The sequence below is a fragment of the Taudactylus pleione genome, unplaced genomic scaffold, assembly GCF_031769625.1.
Source record: "Taudactylus pleione unplaced genomic scaffold, aTauple2 ptg002601l, whole genome shotgun sequence".
NCBI classification, from domain to species: Eukaryota; Metazoa; Chordata; class Amphibia; order Anura; family Myobatrachidae; genus Taudactylus; species Taudactylus pleione.
In genome coordinates this window covers 576070-597579 of record NW_028286979.1, presented here as the reverse complement: position 1 = coordinate 597579, position 21510 = coordinate 576070, and the positions used below count along the sequence as shown (strand labels likewise).

The window sequence follows — 21510 nt, the reverse complement described above, 5'->3', positions numbered from 1 at the left end:
CACTCAAAATAGCAGGCATTTGCTATTTTGCGAGCACATGAATTTCGGCCGCACTGACTGGTTCGCGCATGCGTATAATGATCCGTACGCATGCGCAGTTGGGCAAACATCGCTCAGAGTGAACGAGCTGCCGCTTACGAGTGGCTCTGAATCAGGCCCATTGATTCTGAGAGAGACTTAAACCAAGGTGTTCTCTTCACCGTTGGCCAGGACAAAGCTCCACATATTCGGTGCCCATTGGAGAAGAGGACAAAGAAAAAGACATGGACTGAGCCTGAGATATTTTGGCTTTTGTGCATAGCGATGTGCATGTCAGCATTACTTATCTTAATCATTTTTATTTCAGAAAGGGAAGGGAGGAAAGTGATATGAAAACTCAAACACAAGGTATAACTCCCCCTGGCTGTGTTACCACCTTATCTATGACCACAATACAGACAACAGAGAAACACAGTGGTCTGAAATAGAACCCTAGGAAGACACCGATTAATGTTTTCACAGTATACAGGAAATCATTGAGATAGGAAAAGATCAGAATCACATTAATACAGAACTAATCCAGATATGAGAAGGAATGAGAAGGAAAGTGATAGGATTAGACAGGAGAAAACCAGAACGTACCCAGCTAGGAGAATTTGTAAAGATGGAATTGTGGGAAATCTATGCAGGATATGACACAATTTGGGAAAGGAGACGTGCAAAGCAGGGGAACCATGCATACCCTACACAACAGGCACCCATTACCAGGACCAAAGTCTCACCAGCAACATCTATACTCAATACCCACAACACGTATAAACTGACCTCCTAATCCTCAATCCATTATATAGATAACCTCACCTTCCACTACACACGGACAGGTAACTCATGTCTGTTCTTATCTAATACTAAGGTCAATGTAGTAAAAGGTAGAAAAAGGAAATGACTAGAAATACAACCATTTCATAATACCAACTCATTACTCCCAACTGTGCAGAAGTTATACATTCATAGAAAGACAAGTGGACATATCCCATGGAAGCTAAAGAACGCTGCACTGACCTGCTGGATATACGCCTGGTACCTCCTGCACTGACCTGCTGGTACCTCCTACACTGACCAGCTGGATATACGCCTGGTACCTCCTGCACTGACCGGCTGGTACCTCCTGCACTGACCGGCTGGTACCTCCTGCACTGACCAGCTGGATCTGTGCCTGGTACCTCCTGCACTGAATGTGGATGTGATATAAGCCAGTGTTGCTTGTCTGTTACTGTGGACAATTCTGGCCAGATACTGATGGTCATTATCATTAAGCACCTGTGGTCGGACACTGCGCTGCGCACGGTGGGTGGTAATGGCTTCCATGACGTATTCCTGGTACACATGTGACATCGCAGACTGAGGAATGTTGAATGTCCACACAGCTTCGGAAATGGAATGTCCCATTTGCTAAGCAGCCACTATCATGCCCCGATCGTACTCTGATATTTCACATCGCCTTGCCATGAGCAGCCTATATGGTGGTCAACCTGACTCACGACATGTCAGACTAAAACTGATGCAGGTCTGGGCATTTCCAAGATGTCACAGTACAGTGATGCAACCTACCATTACCTGTACTTACTGCTATCCCATGACTTTTGGCACTACAGTGTATACATATGTATCGTGGGTCAGATACAGGTCGGTCAGTGATACAGATATACACACACAGTGGCATGAAAGTTTTTGCCCCCCTCCTGATTTCTTCTATTTTTGTATATTTGTCGCTTTTGTTTGTTTCAGATCTTCAAACAAAACTAAATATAAGACAAAGTCATCCTGGGTAATGTTCCCACTAGGCTCTTACAGGGGGCTACAAGGGTGTTAAATGCCCCCTGCCCTTATGGGGGCGCTCTGGTGCCCTTCTGATCACAGCCTGACTTTGGAAAGGAAAAAAAGTTATTTAACACCAACTGGCCCTGTGTGATATAGTAATTGCCCCTTATTCATTCATTCAAATAATGAACCAAATGGAACTGATGATTGGGATGAATAAGACTGGACACAATCAGGCTCGGTTACTGCCAGTCCTGTCCAATGGAAACATAACATACATAGACCCTTTCCAGCAACGTCAGGCTGGATAAAAGGTCTCAGCACGCAGCACCGTATGCCGAGCGTCTTTTTCCCTGAATTTGAGTTGTGATAGCATCGTGATACCCCAGAACCGCTGCACAAGACTGCGCTGATTGATGTGATATGTGACACTTGTATATCTGTGTGCGACCGAGTCTGAATATGTACACGGAGCGCTAAGATGCAGCAGCCGCAGCTTTTTATCACAACGATTCACGTTGCACTTCGTATACAGACTCAGACACATTGATATACAGACGTCAAAAAGAGACTCTACCGCTCAGAGAGAACTAACAGTGGTGGCTCATCCCCAGGAGGGGTCGGCTGCCAAAGTTCCTCCAAGTGCCCATCATCCAGGCTCATCCAGGAAGTCACAGGACCCAGGGGATAACAGGACCCAGAGGACAACAGGACCCAGAGGACAACAGGACCCAGAGGACAGCAGGACCCAGAGGATAACATGACCCAGAGGACAACAGGACCCAGAGGACAGCAGGACCCAGAGGACAACAGCACCCAGAGGACAACAGCACCCAGAGGACAACATGGCCCAGAAGATAACAGGACCCAGAGGATAACCTAAGGAGCTGCAGGTATCGCTCGCCTCAGTTACTGTCACCGGTCAGGGTTCCTTCATAAGAAAGAGACTGGGCATAGATGGCGTCCATGGGAGAGTTACAAGGTGACTGCCACTGCGAGCCAAGAGGACAAACAGAAAGGTTGACATGTGCCAAAAGCTCATTGATGGGATGCATCCGGCATCACGGCAGTCAGGATGCAGAAGGTAAGTAGAGGGTCTGGGGGGAGGGTTAGGGTCTAGCACTATGGGTGCAGGGTTAGATTAGGGTACGGGGAGGATACTTTCAGGCACTAGGGGAGGAGGTTAGGGTTAGGTACCAGAGAGAAAGGGTTAGCATACCGATCAGCAAGTGTCATATGTTAGCCCTGTAGTGATCTCGGCGTTGGGATTCTGACTGCCGACATTTCATACCCAACCCCACATGGATAACCCCCAAGCCTTGTGGGCTAATGTTCTGTGGACTGATGAGTAAAAAATGTAACCTCCAACTTTCCTACTTTACTGGGAACACTTAGCAGGTGGCAGTCGGCCACGACCGTTGGCATCCTGAATGTCTAATCCTGGCAGGGGTGTAATGACAGGCGTTGAAATCCAGATGCCTGTCATTTTACCTATGCCGGGAGCCCGACGCCCAGCATACCGATCGAAGGTAAGTCGGGTGGCGGGCGCGGACAGCCGTACGGGGGAGGGATAGGTTAGGGGCTCCCGGGGGGGACTTAGGGTTAGGCTGCAGGGAAGAGGGGGGTAGGTTTAGCCCCTTACAGGGTGGGTTAGGGTTAGGCACCCCTTAGGGATGGTTGGCGGGTTGTTAGTAATTGGTTAAAATACTTACGTGGCGGGATCTTCACTGCCGGTCTTCAGCTGTCAAGATTTGAACATGCGTCCAGCGGTATTCCATACCGATCCCCACTTAGCACCCCCTCCTCCCTTACTGGGCACACTAAGCACCCCCCTCCCTCCCTTACTGTGCACACCAAAGCCCCTTCCCCCCTTACTGGGCACAACTAGAGTCCCTCCCTCCCTTACTGGGCACACCTAGAGCCCCTCCCTTACTGGGCACACCAAAGCCCCTTCCTCCCTTACTGAGCACACCTACAGCTCCTCCCTCTCTTATTGGGCACACCTAGAGCCCCTCCCTCCCTTACTGGGCACACTAAGCACTCTCTCCCTCCCTCACTGAGCACACTAGTTATTACCTCCCTCCCTTACTGAGCACACTTCGCACCCACTCCTCCCTTACTGGGCACACTTAGCACCCTCTCCCCCCCTCACTGGGCACACTTAGTACCCCCTCATCCCTTACTGGGCACACTTAGCACCACCTCCATCCTTTACTGGGCACACCTCGCACCTCCTCCTCTCTTACTGGGGACTCTTAGCACCCCCTCCTCCCTTACAGGGCACACCTAGAGCCCCTCTCTCCCTTTCTGGGCACACCTAGAGCCCCTTCTTCCCTTACTGGACACACCTAGAGCCCCTCACTCTCTTACTGGTCACCCCTAGAGCCCCTCGCTTACTGGGCACACCAAAGCCCCTTCCTCACTTACTGGGCACACTTAGAGCCCCTCCCTCCCTTACTGTGCACACCAAAGCCTGTTCCCCCCCTTACTGGGCACAACTAGAGTCCCTCCCTCCCTTACTGGGCACACCTAGAGCCCCTCCCTTACTGGGCACACCAAAGCCCCTTCCTCCCTTATTGGGCACACCAAAGCCCCTTCCCCCCCATTACAGGGCACATCTTGATCCCCTCCCTCCCTTACTGGGCACACCTAGAGCCACTCCCTCCCTTACTGGACACAACTAGAGTCCCTCCCTCCTGTACATTGCACACCTAGAGCCACTCCCTCCCTCCCGTACTTGGCACACCTAGAGCCTCTCTCTCCCTTACTGGGCACACCTGGAGCCCCTCCCTCCCTTACTGGGCACACCTGGAGCCCCTCCCTCCCTTACTGGGCACACCTAGAGCCCCTCCCTCCCTTACTGAGCACACCTGGAGCCCCTCCCTCTCTTACTGGGCACACCTGGAGCCCCTCCCTCCCTGGGCACACCTAGAGCCCCTCCCTCCCTTACTGGACACACCTAGAGCCCCTCCCTCCCTTATTGGGCACACCTAGAGCCCCTCCCTCCCTTACTGGGCACACCTAGAGCCCCTCCCTCCCGTACTGGGCACATCTAGAGCCTCTCCCTCCCTTACTGAGCACACCTGGAGCCCCTCCCTCTCTTACTGGGCACACCTTGAGCCCACTCCTTCCCTTACTGGGCACACCTAGAGCCCCTCCCTCCCTGGGCACACCTAGAACCCCTCCCCCATCCCTTACTGGGCACACCTAGAGCTCCTCCCCCCTCCCTTACTGGGCACACCTAAAGCCCCTCCCCCCTCCCTTACTGGGCACACCTAGAGTCCCTCCCTCCCTTACTGGACACACCTAGAGCCCCTCCCTCCCTTACTGGTCACACCTAGAGCCCCTCCCTCCCTTACTGGGCACACCTAGAGCCGCTCCCTCCTTTACTGGGCACACTTAGTAGTAGGTGTATTAGGGCACCTGTGGTGGGTAAATAGCGCTGTAGGCGGCATGTCCCCCTGTACATCACTGTAGGGGGCATTCCCAGCACTCACACAGATACTGGGCAGCCCCACAGCTCCCCCTAGAGTATGAGCAGATACCAGATGGGATTGTGCACCTGGACACTGCCTGTAACCCCGCCCCCGGCTCCGCCCAGCTCCTGACGTCAGGATAGTTATTTTTGGAAGTGAGGATCTGCCTGTGCGTTCCACCCGACTTCCGGTATGTGCGGTCCACCTGACTTCCGGACTGTGCGGTCCACCTGACTTCCGGACTGTGCGTTCCACCTGATTTCCAGACTGTGCGTTCCACCTATTTTCCGGTCTGTGAGTTCCGCAGGCAGGATGTAGGACTGTACTTTCCGGGAGGTTGTTCGGCGGGAAAACGTGGAGAGGAGACATCACTGTGTCCGGCATCCGCAGGTAATGTGCCTACTATACAGGGGGAGCAGCCTGTGGTGCCTACTATACAGGGGGAGCAGCCTGTGGTGCCTACTATACAGGGGGAGCAGCCTGTGGTGCCTACTATACAGGGGAGCAGCCTGTTGTGTCCTATTATAAAGGGGGAGCAGCCTGTGGTGTCCTATTATACAGGGGGAGCAGCCTGTGGTGCCTACTATACAGGGGGAGCGGCCTGTGGTGCCTACTATACAGGTTGAGCAGCCTGAGGTGTCCTACTTTACAGGGGGATTAGCCTGGGGTGCCTACTATACAGGGGGAGCAGCCTGTGGTGCCTACTATACAGGGGGAGCGGCCTGTGGTGCCTACTATACAGGGCGAGCAGCTTGTGGTATCTACTATAGAGGGAAAGCAGCCTGTGGTGCCCTACAATACTGGGGAGCAGCCTGCAGTACTCTATTATACAGGGAAGCGGGTTTTGGTACCTACTATACAATGGGATAGGCCTGTAGTGTCCTATTAGTATTATAATGGGGGAGCAGCCTGTGGTGTCCTGTTGTTATACAGTGGGAGCAGCTTGTGGTGTCCTGTTATTATACAGGGGGAGCAGCCTGTGGTGTCCTTTTATTATTACTATACAGGGGGAACAGCCTGTGGTGTCCTGTTGTTGTTATTATTATACAGGTTGAGCAGCCTGTGGTGTCCCCTTATTACTATTATACAGGGGGAGCAGCCTGTGGTGTCCTGTTGTTGTTATTATACAGGTGGAGCAGCCTGTGGCGTCTTGTTGTTATTATTATACAAAGGTAGCAGCCTGTGTTGTCCTGTTGTTATTATTATTATACAGAGGGAGCAGCATGTGGTGTCCTGTTATTATTATTATACAGGGGGAGCAGACTGTGGTGTCCTGTTGTTATTATACATTAGCAGCCTGTGTTGTCCTGTTGTTGTTATTATTATACAGAGGGAGTAGCCTGTGGTGTCCTGTTGTGTGTCTGCCTCTGAGGAGCCTTATGGAGCTGGGTCACAGGAACCTCTGACACTGACCAGGGCTGTATGGCTGGGAGGAAAGTGGAGACATACTGGTCACTCAGTGTTACATGTCTGACTGTGGTTATACAGATAACGGAGAAATAGAGACTCTGATTGTGGGGGCCTCCTATAAGTGGAGACCACTCAGACGTTACACTGTATAGAAGTATATTTAGTATTTATCAGACTTAAAACAAACTATTTTCTATAAAATAAAAATTATGACCAAAGATTGGGGGCCTGTGTGTAATGGGATGTATCACCTGGTGAGGTTAATTATTCTATAACAATTAAAAAAAAAAAAATTATAATGAGAAAAGGCAAAAATATTAAAAACTATATATATGTAGAAATGTCTAATCCATAGATTTTAGCCAATCAGACGGATTCGGGGTCAGTAGATAATGCCGCCGTCTTCTTAGGATTCTGTATGTAATATATGCAGCTCTATAATGGATAGGTTACTGTGCAAGTGTTATTCAGCTCCACCGTGAGGCGTTTCCTAGTCACATGTCAAACCTTGATCAGCTCTGCAATGAGCAACAGTCCTCACATATTACTTAGCTCATCCACCAGTCGGTTACTATACAGGCATCAGATTTAGGTAAGATGTCCAGCGAGCCGGTTACTATACAGGCATCAGATTTAGGTAAGCTGTCCAGTGAGCCGGTTACTATACAGGCATCAGATTTAGGTAAGCTGTCCAGCGAGCCGGTTACTATACAGGCATCAGATTTAGGTAAGCTGTCCAGCGAGCCGGTTACTATACAGGCATCACATTTAGGTAGGCTGCCCAGCGAGCCGGTTACTATACAGGCATCAGATGTAGGTAAACTGTCCAGCGAGCTGGTTACTATACAGGTATCAGATTTAGATAAGCTGTCCATCGAGCCAGGTACTATACAATCATCAGATTTAGGTAAGCTGTCCAGCGAGCCGGTTACTATACAGGCATTAGATTTAGGTAAGATGTCCAGCGAGCCGGTAACTATACAGGTATCAGATTTAGGTAAGCTGTCCAGCGAGCCGGTTATTATACAGGCATCAGATTAAGGTAAGCTGTCCAGCGAGCCGGTTACTATACAGGCATCAGGTTTAGGTAAGCAGTCCAGCGAGCCGGTTACTATACAGGCATCGGATTTAGGTAAGCTGTCCAGCGAGCCAGGTACTATACAGGCATCAGATTTAGGTAAGCTGTCCAGTGAGCCGGTTACTATACAGGCATCGGATTTAGGTAAGCTGTCCAGCGAGCCAGGTACTATACAGGCATCAGATTTAGGTAAGCTGTCCAGCGAGCCGGTTACTATACAGGCATCAGATTTAGGTAAGCTGTCCTGTGAGCCGGTTACTATACAGGCATCAGATTTAGGTAAGCTGTCCAGCGAGCCGGTTACTATACAGGCATCAGATTTAGGTAAGCTGTCCAGCGAGCCGGCTATTATACAGGCATCAGATTTAGGTAAGCTGTCCAGCGAGCTGGTTACTATACAGGCATCAGATTTAGGTAAGCTGTCCAGCGAGCCGGTTACTATACAGACATCAGATGTAGGTAAGCTGTCCAGCGAGCTGGTTACTATACAGGCATCAGATTTAGGTAAGCTGTCCAGCGAGCCGGTTACTATACAGACATCAGATTTAGGTAAGCTGTCCAGCGAGCCGGTTACTATACAGGCATCAGATTTAGGTAAGCTGTCCAGCGAGCCGGTTACTATACAGGCATCAGATTTAGGTAAGATGTCCAGCGAGCCGGTTACTATACAGGCATTAATTATTATTCAGCTCTACAGTGAGCAAAATGCTAATCAGACATTATACAGGCATCTAATATACATCTGAGCTTGTTACGCTCTGCAGGGAGCAGGTTTTCATTGAGCAGTTTAATATATGAACATTGCATATTGTTAGGCTGTGCAATGTATAATACACATATATTGTGCATTAAGTCATAAAATTGCATTCATAGGAATATAATCTACTGTAATAGTATAATAGCTTGCAGCTTATTGATGTGATCTATACAGTCTGATATTGTCTATGGCAATGAAGGATCAGACATGTATTTACTCCCAGACTGAGTGTACAGTCAGCATTCAGTATAGGTGATCACATATAGTGGGTCAACCTTTCTCTGGGATGAGAGAAATTAGTAGGAGATGTTCCTGACCGGCTACCCTGATGCGCTAGGCAGTGCAGGGTGTCAGTGCCACTTACCCCCCGGTGCAGATTTTTCTCTGTAGTGAAGCAATAGTGGAGATGTGTCCAGGAGGAGACAGGGTATTCCTCTGGTATAAATTGGACGCAGGTCACATGATCACTTCCACTGGACCCGGAAGTGGGATTGCTGCTGACGTGTGTTTTGCCTCTATCTTGTTCACAGTTACAGCCTTGATGTACAGCTTGTGTCTTTATGTAAGGTGGAGGCAATCGTTTCACTACTGTATTGACTAACATTGATTTGGTCCAATGACATTGTCATGGTCAGTGTTATACATTAAAGTCATTGGACCAAATCAATCTCAGTCAATATAGTAGTAAACCGTACAGATGATCTATTTGCTTACTGGGGAGGTAAGAGGATCTGGGGGTGTCACAGTGACATCACTTATATCTATAGTAATAATACAGGAACATCTGGGGAGGTGAGGGGCTCTGGGAGTGTCACAGTGACATCACTTATATCTATAGTAATAATACAGGAACATGACTGGGGATGTGAGGGGATCTGGGAGTGTCACAGTGACATCACATATCTATAGTAATAATACAGGGACCTGACTGGGGAGGTGAGGGGATCTGGGAGTGTCACAGTGACATCACATATCTATAGTAATAATACAGGGACATGACTGGGGAGGTGAGGGGATCTGGGAGTGTCACAGTGACATCACATATCTATAGTAATAATACAGGGACATGACGGGGGAGGTGAGGGGATCTGGGAATGTCACAGTGATGTCACTTATATCTATAGTAATAATACAGGAACATGACTTGTGAGGTGAGGGGATCTGGGAATGTCACAGTGACATCACTTATATCTATAGTAATATACTGGGACATGACTGGGGAGGTGAGGGGATCTGGGAATGTCACAGTGACATCACTTATATCTATAGTAATAATACAGTGACATGACTGGGGAGGTGAGGGGTTCTGGGAGTGTCACAGTAACATCACTTATTTCTTTAATAATAATACAGGGACATGACTGGGGAGTTGAGGGGATCTGGGAGTGTCACAGTGACATCACTTATAGCCTTAATAATAATATAGGGTCAAGATATGGGATTTGGGAGTGTTTGCTGTGATATTTAGTGTCTCCCCCAAAACATAGGATTATACATTAGTGAAGAAGACACCCGGTGATTGTGAGACAAACAGCAGCCATCCCCGTGTGTCAGGAGGACTGAGCAGGACCCAGAGCCCCATCACAGTGCCTCCACCTCACTCACTGATACATGAGAGACACAAAAACCAGAAGGTCTTGGAACTCACCAACAAGATCATTCAACTGCCTACTGGAGAGGTGACTGCTGGGAATGGTACATTATACAGTAACACCAGGGGATGTGCCTGGGTGATGACTGGAGAGGAAACTTCTGGGAATGGGACATTATACAGTAACACCAGGGGATGTGTCTGGGTGATGACTGGAGAGGAGACTGCTGGGAATGGGACATTATACAGTAACACCAGTGGATGTGTCTGGGTGATGATTGGAGAGGTGACTGCTGGGAATAGGACATTATACAGTAACACCAGGGGATGTCTGGGTGATGACTGGAGAGGTGACTTCTGGGAATGGGACATTATACAGTAACACCAGGGGATGTGTCTGGGTAATGACTGTATCATTGTGCATGTCAGGTTCCTATAAAGTGTCAGGATGTCACTGTCTCCATGCAGGAGGGGGAGTATATAGAGGAACACAAGGGTCTGTACAAGGACGTGATGATGGAGAATCAACGGCACCTCACATCACTGGGTAAGAGGAGACTGTTAATTATTGTACAGGGGGGAGCAGGTATTGGGGACCCCCTATATACACACATCACCTGATAATCACATATCTACAATGTACTCAGTCACTGTGTGTTTCCCACAGATGGAACCAGTAACAGAAATACCCCAGAGAGATGCCCCCGTCCTCTTTATTCTCAGAATTGTACAGAGGAGAATCACAGGATCCCACAGGAGCATCAGGTAGATGGGTGACAAACAGCATATAAGGAACGCTATCAATATATGATGTGTAGAACAGTTGTGTGTTTCTTATTTATTGATTTTAGACTGTATTATTTCATTGAAAGCCGATGGTAATATTTTATGGGTTATTTAGGGTGAAGATCTGGCTGATAATAAGGCAGAAGACATAGAGGGAGAAGAAGAGATGTATGTGACTGATATAAAGGCAAAAGATATAGAGGGAGAAGAAGAGACATATGTGACTGATATAAAGGCAAAAGATATAGAGGGAGAAGAAGAGACGTATTTGACTGATATGAAGACAGAAGATACGGAAGGAGAAGAAGAGACATATGTGACTGATATGAAGACAGAAGATTTGGAAGGAGAAGAAGAGACATATGTGACTGATACGAAGACAGAAGATATAGAGGGAGAAGAAGAGATGTATGTGACTGATATAAAGGCAGAAGATACAGAGGATGAAGAAGAGATGTATGTGACTGATATGAAGGCAGAAGATATAGAGGGAGAAGAGAAGATGTATGTGAGGGGTGATCAGCAGTGTAAGGAGGAGGAAATCCCTACAGATATCAGCACAGGTGAGTAATAAACACTTATTACAGAAAAGAGTCACATATTCTCCCTGCTCAGTCACTATAACAGTCTCTTATCCTACACCCTCCTCTGTCAGTACAAACTAATGAGGGAAATGTATATGCCCAGTGGGGGAGTCAGGAGACATCTCAGAATAATTTTTGCAGTACCATCCAAGAGTTCTGACAAGTCCTCTTTTCACATTCTGATTCCCATATAATAATACAAGGAGGTCAATAAGGCCCCTTTGGACATAATTCAGTCCCATGTTCGTCTGACACATCGGATGTTAATATTTCACTGTTGGATTAATAACTTCAAAGAAACCATTCTTGTCCTGTCACAGAGGAGGGTGATTTTCCTAGGCATGCTGTTCCACACCTCCCTGAAGAATGTCTTTCTGCCTTTGGAAAACATTGTTATCATTCAGGCCTTGATTCACTTGGTCCTGTGGAAGAGGCCAGTTTCGATCCATCTGTGCATGCTTCTGTTGGGATAACTTATGTCCTCTGAGGCAGCAGAGTCCTGAAGAAATATTACGGGTTCCAGGGAACCCTCACTTTTAGAAATTGGAGTCCTACTATTTGGGACCCATCACATATTATGGAGGATGAGGACAGGAAGCAGTTAAGGCAGTGCTGGGGGGCAAGCAGGGGGCTAGGGGCAGCCAGTGCTGGGGGTAGAGAGTGGGAAAAGGTAGAGAGCTTAAAGTAAGTAACGGAGGGTTCATCCTCACCTCCCCCCCCCACACACACAGTTGTTTGCTAGTTAGTTGTACCCCCTTCTGGCCACCCACCACTCTTCTCTGTCATTAGCAGCCACAAGTAGTTACCCACAGCACCAAACAGCCACCTGTTCACACCCAAACTGCCAAACCCAGGGCAGCGGCATATACACGATTATCTGGGAAGGGGGGTTTCTATAAATTTTTTTCTTCTAACCCTAATCTTCACCCTAACCCTCCCCTTGGTGCCAAACCCCAACCCTCCCTCCTGGTGCCTAAGCCTAAAAAAAAAAAAAAAAGAGAACCATTTTTGTGTTGACGTTTTGTCCCTGTCGACCTATTGACAGTTTAACATCTGGTGTCTATCTAGACATTGTCTTCCTTTATACTGTCATGGATACACCTCTTCCCTGCAAGCCTAGAGGCAGCAGCATGTTACACCTGCCTCTATCAGCACTGGTGCTTACACCTTATCTTACACTACATCTCATGTATATTACACCTCTTCCCTGCAAGCCTGGAGGTAGCAGCGTGTTACACCTGTCTCTATCAGCACTGGTGCTTACATCTTATCTTACACTACATCTCATGTATATTACACCTCTTCCCTGCAAGCCTGGAGGCGCAGCTTATTACACCTGTCTCTATCAGCACTGGTGCTTACACCTTATCTTACACTACATCTCATGTATATTACACCTCTTCCCTGCAAGCCTGGAGGCAGCACAATTTTTTTCACCTATTTGAGTTTCAATTTCATTAATAGAGACTAGATTAGTGATATAAAACACAGTTTTTGTCTCAAAATATACTACAAATTACTAATAGAAGCAAGTAAACCTCTCTCCCTCTATGTATACGCTCATGTGCTAGAGTCACCCATCCAGTCACAGGTAGGTCCTTATTCCGATTAGATTTCAGCAGCAACAAATTGTAGGGATGGACTCCACAAGCTGTATGAAGCGCTGTGTATATAGTGTACACAAGGCCTCCTGAATAATCCACAATTCCCTTATATGCACCGCTGGTAGAACCCATCATCCCACATGTGTTCTATTGGGTTCAAATCTGGCAAATTAGGCACCAACTCATGATGCCAAACTCAGAGGACAGATCCTCCAGCCATAAACTGGTGGCTGTGGACCTGTGCGGTGCCTCTCCCGCCTAAGTGACTGCATGAATACACCTACTATTAAACCTTGTTTATTGGCACTTATATAGTAATATGCTGCCATCTTCACTGCAAGTTATATGATAACAGATTATGCAGATATCTGCCTATATATAGTAAATCAACTGAGAAAGATACAATTTCTTGCGGGGTGGGGTGTCATGTACTGGCAACGGAAGCGGCTGTCTCATTTTCTGGCACATGAGTATATATTTATATTTATTGATAGTATATTATTCCCAGCAGATGGATGTAGCAGCCGGAATGTCTCAGAGGATCATCTCGTTATGACTCAGAATTGTGAAATAGATGATGATGACATCACCCGAGATTCTCCAGGAGAAAACCCAGTTACCCCAAATATACCTCCAGTACCTCACAGTGCAGATATATCACCTGCTACCTCTTATCATGGGGAGTGTTCTCCTGATTACTCAGATATTGGTGCATTTGCTACATCTCGTACATTAGATAAAATATTTCCCTCTTCTGTAGATGCCAAATGTTTTACACAGAATACAAAGCTTATTACCCTTCAGCCAGCTAAGACAGATGACAGGCCATTTCCATGCTCTGAGTGTAGGAAATGTTTTACACGGAAATCATCTCTTCTAATTCATCAGAGAAGTCACACAGGTGATAAACCATTTCCATGTCCTCAGTGTGGGAAATGGTTTACACGCAAATCAGAACTTGTTATACATCAGAAAAGTCACACAGGTGATAAACCATTTCCATGTTCTGAGTGTGAGAAATGTTTTACACAGAAATCAAAGCTGGTTACACATCAGAGACATCACACAGGTGAGAATCTTTCAACATGTTCTGAGTGTGGAAAATGTTTTACACAGAAATCAGATCTTGTTACACATCAGAGATATCACACAGGGGAGAAACCATTTCCGTGTCTTGAGTGTGGGAAATGGTTTACACGCAAATCAGAACTTGTTATACATCAGAGAATACATACAGGTGAGAAACTATTTCCATGTTCTGAGTGTGGGAAATGTTTTACACAGAAATCACATCTTGTTATACATCAGAAAAGTCACACAGGTGAGGATCCATTTCCATGTTCTGAGTGTGGGAAATGTTTTACATTCAAATCATATCTTGTAAAACATCAGAGAAGTCACACAGGTGAGAAACCATTTCCATGCTCTGAGTGTGGGAAATGTTTTACAGTGTTATCAACTCTTGTTAGACATCAGAAAAGTCACACAGGTGATAAACCATTTCCATGCTCTGAGTGTGGGAAATGTTTTACACAGAAATCACATCTTGTTGTACATCAGAGAAGTCACACAGGGGAGAAACCATTTCCATGCTCTGAGTGTGGGAAATGTTTTACACAGAAATCAAAGCTGGTTATACATCAGATACATCACACAGGTGAGAAACCATTTCCATGCTCTGAGTGTGGGAAATGTTTTACAGTGATGTCAACTCTTGTTAGACATCAGAGAAGTCACACAGGTGAGAAACCATTTCCATGTTCTGAGTGTGGCAAATGTTTTACACAGAAATCACATCTTGTTATACATCAGAATAGTCACACAGGTGAGAAACCATTTTCATGCTCTGAGTGTGGGAAATGTTATACACAGAAATCATATCTTGATACACATCAGAGTAGTCACACAGGTGATAAACCATTTCCATGCTCTGAGTGTGGGAAATGTTTTACACAGAAATCACATCTTGATATACATCAGAATAGTCACACAGGTGAGAAACCATTTCCATGCTCTGAGTGTGGGAAATGTTTTACACAGAAATCAGCTCTTCTAAGGCATCAGAGACGTCACACAGGTGAGAATCCATTTCCATGCTCTGAGTGTGGTAAAACTTTTACACGGAAATCAGCTCTTGTTACACATCAGAAATATCACATAGGTGACACAATCACTTCTATGTTCTGAGTGTGGGAAATGTTTTACACATAAATCAAATTTTGTTAGATATCAGAGAAATCACACAGGTGACATAATCACTTCTATGTTCTGAGTGGGAAATACAGCAAGAGTGACATATATTAAGAATGTGTAGGGTAAAGGTCAGGGAGGAGTTGAAGATGTCATGCAGGCAGCAAACGTGGGGGATGGCCAGGAGGAAGAGGTTATCAGAAAGCGAGAGAGGGGGAGAGGTTGGGGACTTGTAAAGGGGAAAGATGATCAATTCTGTTTTGAAAAAACCATACCCGGCTTAGGTTAGCCTGCCTCTGTCTCACCCATCCAGGTGCAGGCAGCCATAACTTGCAGACTCTCCCAACTCTGCATGGGCACAAATGCATGTTTGGTCCAGAGGAGGGGCAGGCTAGTTGGGCGACCTATATGTGGGGATAAAGGATAGGCATAGTGTTTGGGCATCAGATGAGAGGTAGCTAGGTTGGTGCTGCCTTCAATGGAGCTGGGCAGGTTTGGTGGGTGATTTCCATATGGTGAAGATAATAGTGGAGGACATCGGACCTATGATATAAAGCTAGGTGGGTGATCCCTTTCTAAGAGAGGTGAGGTGACTTGTGCCTATGTGGCAGACAAGGATCATTGCGGCAAAACCTGCTGAATATGAATTTTCCCCATGTCCTCGTACAGTGCCTGTCCTACCATACTTTATAGCTATATAGTGTGTTATATCATTCCCCATAGCATGTCTGCTCAACCCAAACTGTGTGTTATATCATACTCCATACCATGTCTCTGCTCACCCCCATACTGTTATATCATTCCCCATATCATGTCTCTGCCCACCCCCATACTGTGTTATATCATTCCCCATAGCATGTCTCTGCTCACCCCCATACTATGTTATATCATTCCCCATAGCATGTCTCTGCTCACCCCCATACTGTGTTATATCATTCCCCATAGCATATCTCTGCTCACCCCCATACTGTTATATCATTCCCCATAGCATGTTTCTGCTCACCCCCATACTGTTATATCATTCCCCATAGCATGTCTCTGCTCACCCCATACTGTTATATCATTCCCCATAGCATGTTTCTGCTCACCCCCATACTGTTATATCATTCCCCATAGCATGTCTCTGCTCACCTCCATACTGTGTGTTATATCATTCCCCATAGCATGTCTCTGCTCACCCCCATACTCTGTGTTATATCATTCCCCATAGCATGTCTCTGCTCACCCCCATACTCTGTGTTATATCATTCCCCGTAGCATGTCTCTGCTCACCCCCATACTGTGTTATATCATTCCCCATAGCATGTCTCTGCTCACCCCCATACTGTGTTATATCATTCCCCATAGCATGTCCCTGCTCACCCCCATACTGTGTTATATCATTCCCCATAGCATGTCTCTGCTCACCCCCATACTGTGTTATATCATTCCCCATAGCATGTCTCTGCTCACCCCCATACTGTGTTATATCATTCCCCATAGCATGTCTCTGCTCACCCCCATACTGTGTGTTATATCATTCTCATAGCATGTTTCTGCTCACCCCATACTGTTATATCATTCCCCATAGCATGTCCCTGCTCATCTCCATACTGTGTTATATCATTCCCCATAGCATGTCCCTGCTCACCTCCATACTGTGTTATATCATTCCCCATAGCATGTCCCTGCTCACCTCCATACTGTGTTATATCATTCCCCATAGCATGTCTCTGCTCACCCCATACTGTTATATCATTCCCCATAGCATGTCTCTGCTCACCCCCATACTGTGTGTTATATCATTCCCCATAGCATGTCTCTGCTCACCCCCATACTGTGTGTTATATCATTCCCCATAGCATGTCTCTGCTCACCCCCATACTGTGTTATATCATTCCCCATAGCATGTCTCTGCTCACCCCCATACTGTGTTATATCATTCCCCATAGCATGTCTCTGCTCACCCCCATACTGTGTTATATCATTCCCCATAGCATGTCTCTGCTCACCCCCATACTGTGTTATATCATTCCCCATAGCATGTCTCTGCTCACCCCCATACTGTGTTATAGCATTCCCCATAGCATGTCTCTACTCACCCCATACTGTGTTATATCATTCCCCATAGCATGTCTCTAATGACCCCATACTGTGTTATATCATATATCACTGGGGCATTAATGTATTATGTGATGACATCAGCAGTACGGTGAAGGTCACAGGGGCGTTAGTGTATTATGTGTATGTCACAGGGGCATTAGTGTATTATGTGATGATATCAGCAGTACGGTGAAGGTCACAGGGGCATTAGTGTATTATGTGATGACACCAGCAGTACGGTGAAGGTCACAGGGGCATTAGTGTATTATGTGATGACATCAGCAGTACGGTGAAGGTCACAGGGGCATTAGTGTATTATGTGTATGTCACTGGGGCATTAGTGTATTATGTGTATGTCACAGGGGCATTAGTGTATTATGTGTATGTCACAGGGGCATTAGTGTATTATGTGATGACACCAGCAGTACGGTGAAGGTCACAGGGGCATTAGTGTATTATGTGATGACACCAGCAGTACGGTGAAGGTCACAGGGGCATTAGTGTATTATGTGAAAGAATCTGCAATGACACTTTTTTATAAGAGTAGATGTAAAATACCCTGACACACAGACAATGACCACAGTTACATAGTAAGAACAACCTATAGAGAAACAGAACAGAGCAAGAAACTATAAAGTACTAGAGTAAATTACGAATAATCCTATAAAAGATCGTAACTCTGTACAGAAAATCTTAACCAATCATTTCTACTGCAGGGTCCATAGGGTTCCACAGGATACCTTGGGGTATAGGTGATGATGTCAGGCATCGGGCACCACAGAGTTAAAGTTTTCAGCCTCCCAGGATGCACTGGGGTCCCTCTCCTATACCCCGCCCCCGAGCCTCAGACACTCACCCAGTTTCGTTGGTTCCCGGCTCGGAGTCGGAGCACCTCTAACTGAGGGGGGCTGTTTTGGCCCCTGAAGTTGTCGGGCAGCTGTGGCTGCACATCTGAGTGTACAACATGGACTGTCAGTATTGACGTCCATGTTGTCACTCCACCACGCTGGTACCAGAATGCCGGTACCGATCCGGGGATCCTGGTAGGTAACTGGGGTCACAGCTAGCGGTGACCCCGGTTACCTGGACTGTGGCTGGATTTACGGGGATAAGGTAAGCGATGGGCTCCCGTGGTGGGTCCCTGCTGGAATACACAGTCCTAAGTCCTCAGGTAGGGGGCTCCCCGGGGACTGGCCGCAGTGTGGAGCCAGGTACTATCCTGCGCATCCACTTAGCTCTTGGGACAGCGGGCTGCGGCGGTGTCCAGAATCACGTCCGGCGTCCTGGGGGTTAATTGCAGGCTGGGGAGCGCGCCTTCCCTGCACAGTAGCCGGCGCCTCCCCCGCTGCACACGGCCTCTCCACAGTGGTCTGAGCCATGTGTGCAGCCTCTCCTTCCCCGGACCTGCCTCCTCTCTGCTCATCGGCGGCCATCTTTTTTTCGCAAAGTGTGGCAGAGGCTGCTGAACGCTGGCATCGTGGTCCGGGTCCCCCCTGCATACCTCTCCTCTGCAGTGCAAGGTCAGAGTATGCGGCGCTGTTTCCTACCAGACTCTGTGTCTGTGTAGTTGAGCTCAGCGCTGTAGTGCAGGGTTTATTCTGCATTGTATGTGACTTCATGCTAGCGCTGCTGCCTGTACTTTATTTCTGACTGTCAGCCATTTTACCTATCCCATTTCTTCTCGGCTAAAGCCCTTGCGGTGCGGTGTTGCAGGGTGTTTATTACCTCACTATACATTTATTGTCTGACAGTGACCGTGATTTTCCCATGCACCCAAAATGTACCATATGTCATGTACAATTGGTGGAGGGTGATGGGCACTCTGAGGGGTTATGTAAGGCGTGTTTTCTGCTCTCACGTCCTATTGCTGTCTCTGCGACTGTGCAGGAACCTCCCTGGGCTTGTTTTGCTAAGGCACTTACAACCCTGGTGGGCCAGCTAGCGACGCCCTCTGCGTTTCCCCAGATGGGGTTTTCACAGCTGTCATTGGTGTCGTCTCCCATACAGTGGTTCCCCAGACAGTGGTACCCCAGAGTTTCCCTCTTTCGCCCCCTCAGGTCGTACAAGAGCCTGCTTGGGTTAGTTCCCTGTCCACTATGGTGCAACACCTGTCGGACGTTACAGGGGGAGTCGTCATTGCGGCCGCATAAGCAACCTTTGCAGTCTCAGGCTGATCAGTATGGTCAGGATGATGTATCGTTTGATGACGGTGAAATTTTTGACCTTTCTGACCAGGAGCCTTTCCGTACTAAGGAGACGGAGTCTAAGTCTAAGGTCTGTATATCTGGCCTTATACGTGCAGTCCTTATGGCTTTGGTTATTGCGGATGACGATCCTCCTGTGGCCAAATCAAAATATGCCTTTAAGGATATTAAAGGTGACACCACTGTATTTCCCCTATCTGGTCACCTAGTGGATCATCTGGAAGAAGCGTGGAAAACTTTGGGTAAGTGTTACCAGCCTCAAAAGCGTTTGGCTGTGGCATACCCCTTTGCAGATAATTATTTCTTCAAGTGGGAAACCCCTCCACAAGTGGATTCGCATGTCACACGTCTAGTGAAGAGTGCTACATTACCTATGCCCTCCATGTCCTCCTTAAAGGATCGCAAGGTTGAAATATGTCTGAAATCCATGTGTTGCCTTGCTGGGGGGACGGCCAGACAGGTTATGGCCGTGTGCTGGGTGGCCAGGACTATGGAGCGCTGGGTTGATAGCTTGGAGGCGTCTCTGGACACGGACTCGTCACCTGACCAGGTGGTGTTGGTGGGTAATCTCAGGGATTCAGCCATCTACATTAATGAGGCAGCTTTGGATATAGGTCTCCTTGCTTCCATGATCTCCTCGGCAGCAGTGGCAGCTCACCGCACTTTATGGTTGCGTTCTTGGAAGCAGATGCAGATTCCAAGAAGCGTTTGGAAGGTTTGCCCTTTAATGGACAAGTCCTATTTGGCCCTGATCTGGACAAAATTGTGGCTACTCTGGCGGCAGCCAAGTCTGTGTGCCTGTCGTCGGCTACGGTCCCATCAGGGTCGGGTTCTTGTCCTTTCGGCCCTATAGAACCCAGGGTAAGTCTAGGGTACAGTCCTTTCCGAGGCGGGCAGGTACCAAGAAACCTACAAAGCCAAAGAAGCAGGCTTGGAGTACCCAATGTCCTGCTCCCAAGTCTGACGACAAACCTTCAGCCTGACTGGATGGGCTTCTCTTTGGGGGACCCCAAAGTGGGAGGCCGACTTCTTCAATTCACCCAGTGTTGGCATCTGACCACCTCAGACACTTGGGAAAGAGAAGTAGTTTCTCACGGGTACGCCCTCTCCTTCCGGCGGAGGCCTCCCAGTCAGTTTTTCACCACGGGTCTTCAGGACAAGCCCCTGGAGTTCAAAAAGGTATTGCACTCTATGCTCCAGGCTGGGCTCATAGTGCTAGTTCCTTTGTCTCAGAGGGGATTGGGGTATTACTCCAATCTTTTTCTGGTACAGAAACCCAACTGGGTCCTGCTAATAATGGACGCCAGTCTCCAATGCTGGGGAGCAGTGACGGGTCCACACTTCTTCCAGGGAAGGTGGACGCCAGCGGAATCTGCTCTTCTGATAAACATATTGGAACTTCAGGCAGTATTCAGAGCACTCCAGCAAGCAAGAAAGGTCCTGCATGGAAGACCCGTGCAGGTACAGTCAGACAATGCCACCACAGTGGCTTACATAAACCGCCAAGGAGGGACTCGCAGTCAGGCAGCTCTGACAGAGGTGTCCCGCATTCTAGCTTGGGCGGAAGGCAATCTCCCTGCCATATCGGCAGTGTTCATACCAGGAGTCCTCAACTGGGAAGCAGACTTCCTCACCCGTCAAGACGTGCATCCAGGAGAGTGGTCTCTTCACCAGGAGGTGTTTCAACTGTTGGTGAACAGGTGGGGCCTTCTAGAAATAGATCTCATGGCCTCCCGACACAAAAACAAACTGCTGGTGTTCGGGTCAAGAACAAGAGATGCAAAGGCTTTTCTAGTGGACGCACTGTCGGTCAGGTGGACCTTCCAGTATGCGTACCTCTTCCCTCCATTCTTCCTCGAGTGATGCGCAAATTCAAGCCAGAAGGCGCCACGCTCTTGCTGACAGTTCCAGCGTGGCACAGATGGCACTGGTACTCAGATCTTCGGAG

At 47.7% G+C, this 21510-nt stretch overlaps 1 protein-coding gene across 1 annotated transcript in view; it reads left to right on the top strand.

Moving 5' to 3' along the window:
• Positions 1–21510, top strand: part of LOC148431243 (uncharacterized) — a 257621-nt gene that overhangs the window by 19030 nt on the left and 217081 nt on the right. The window contains 5 exon segments of the mRNA XM_088466172.1: positions 10030–10036; positions 10780–10877; positions 11014–11461; positions 13595–13987; positions 14156–14995. Of these exon segments, the coding sequence (XP_088322298.1) occupies positions 10030–10036; positions 10780–10877; positions 11014–11461; positions 13595–13987; positions 14156–14995 (1786 nt within the window).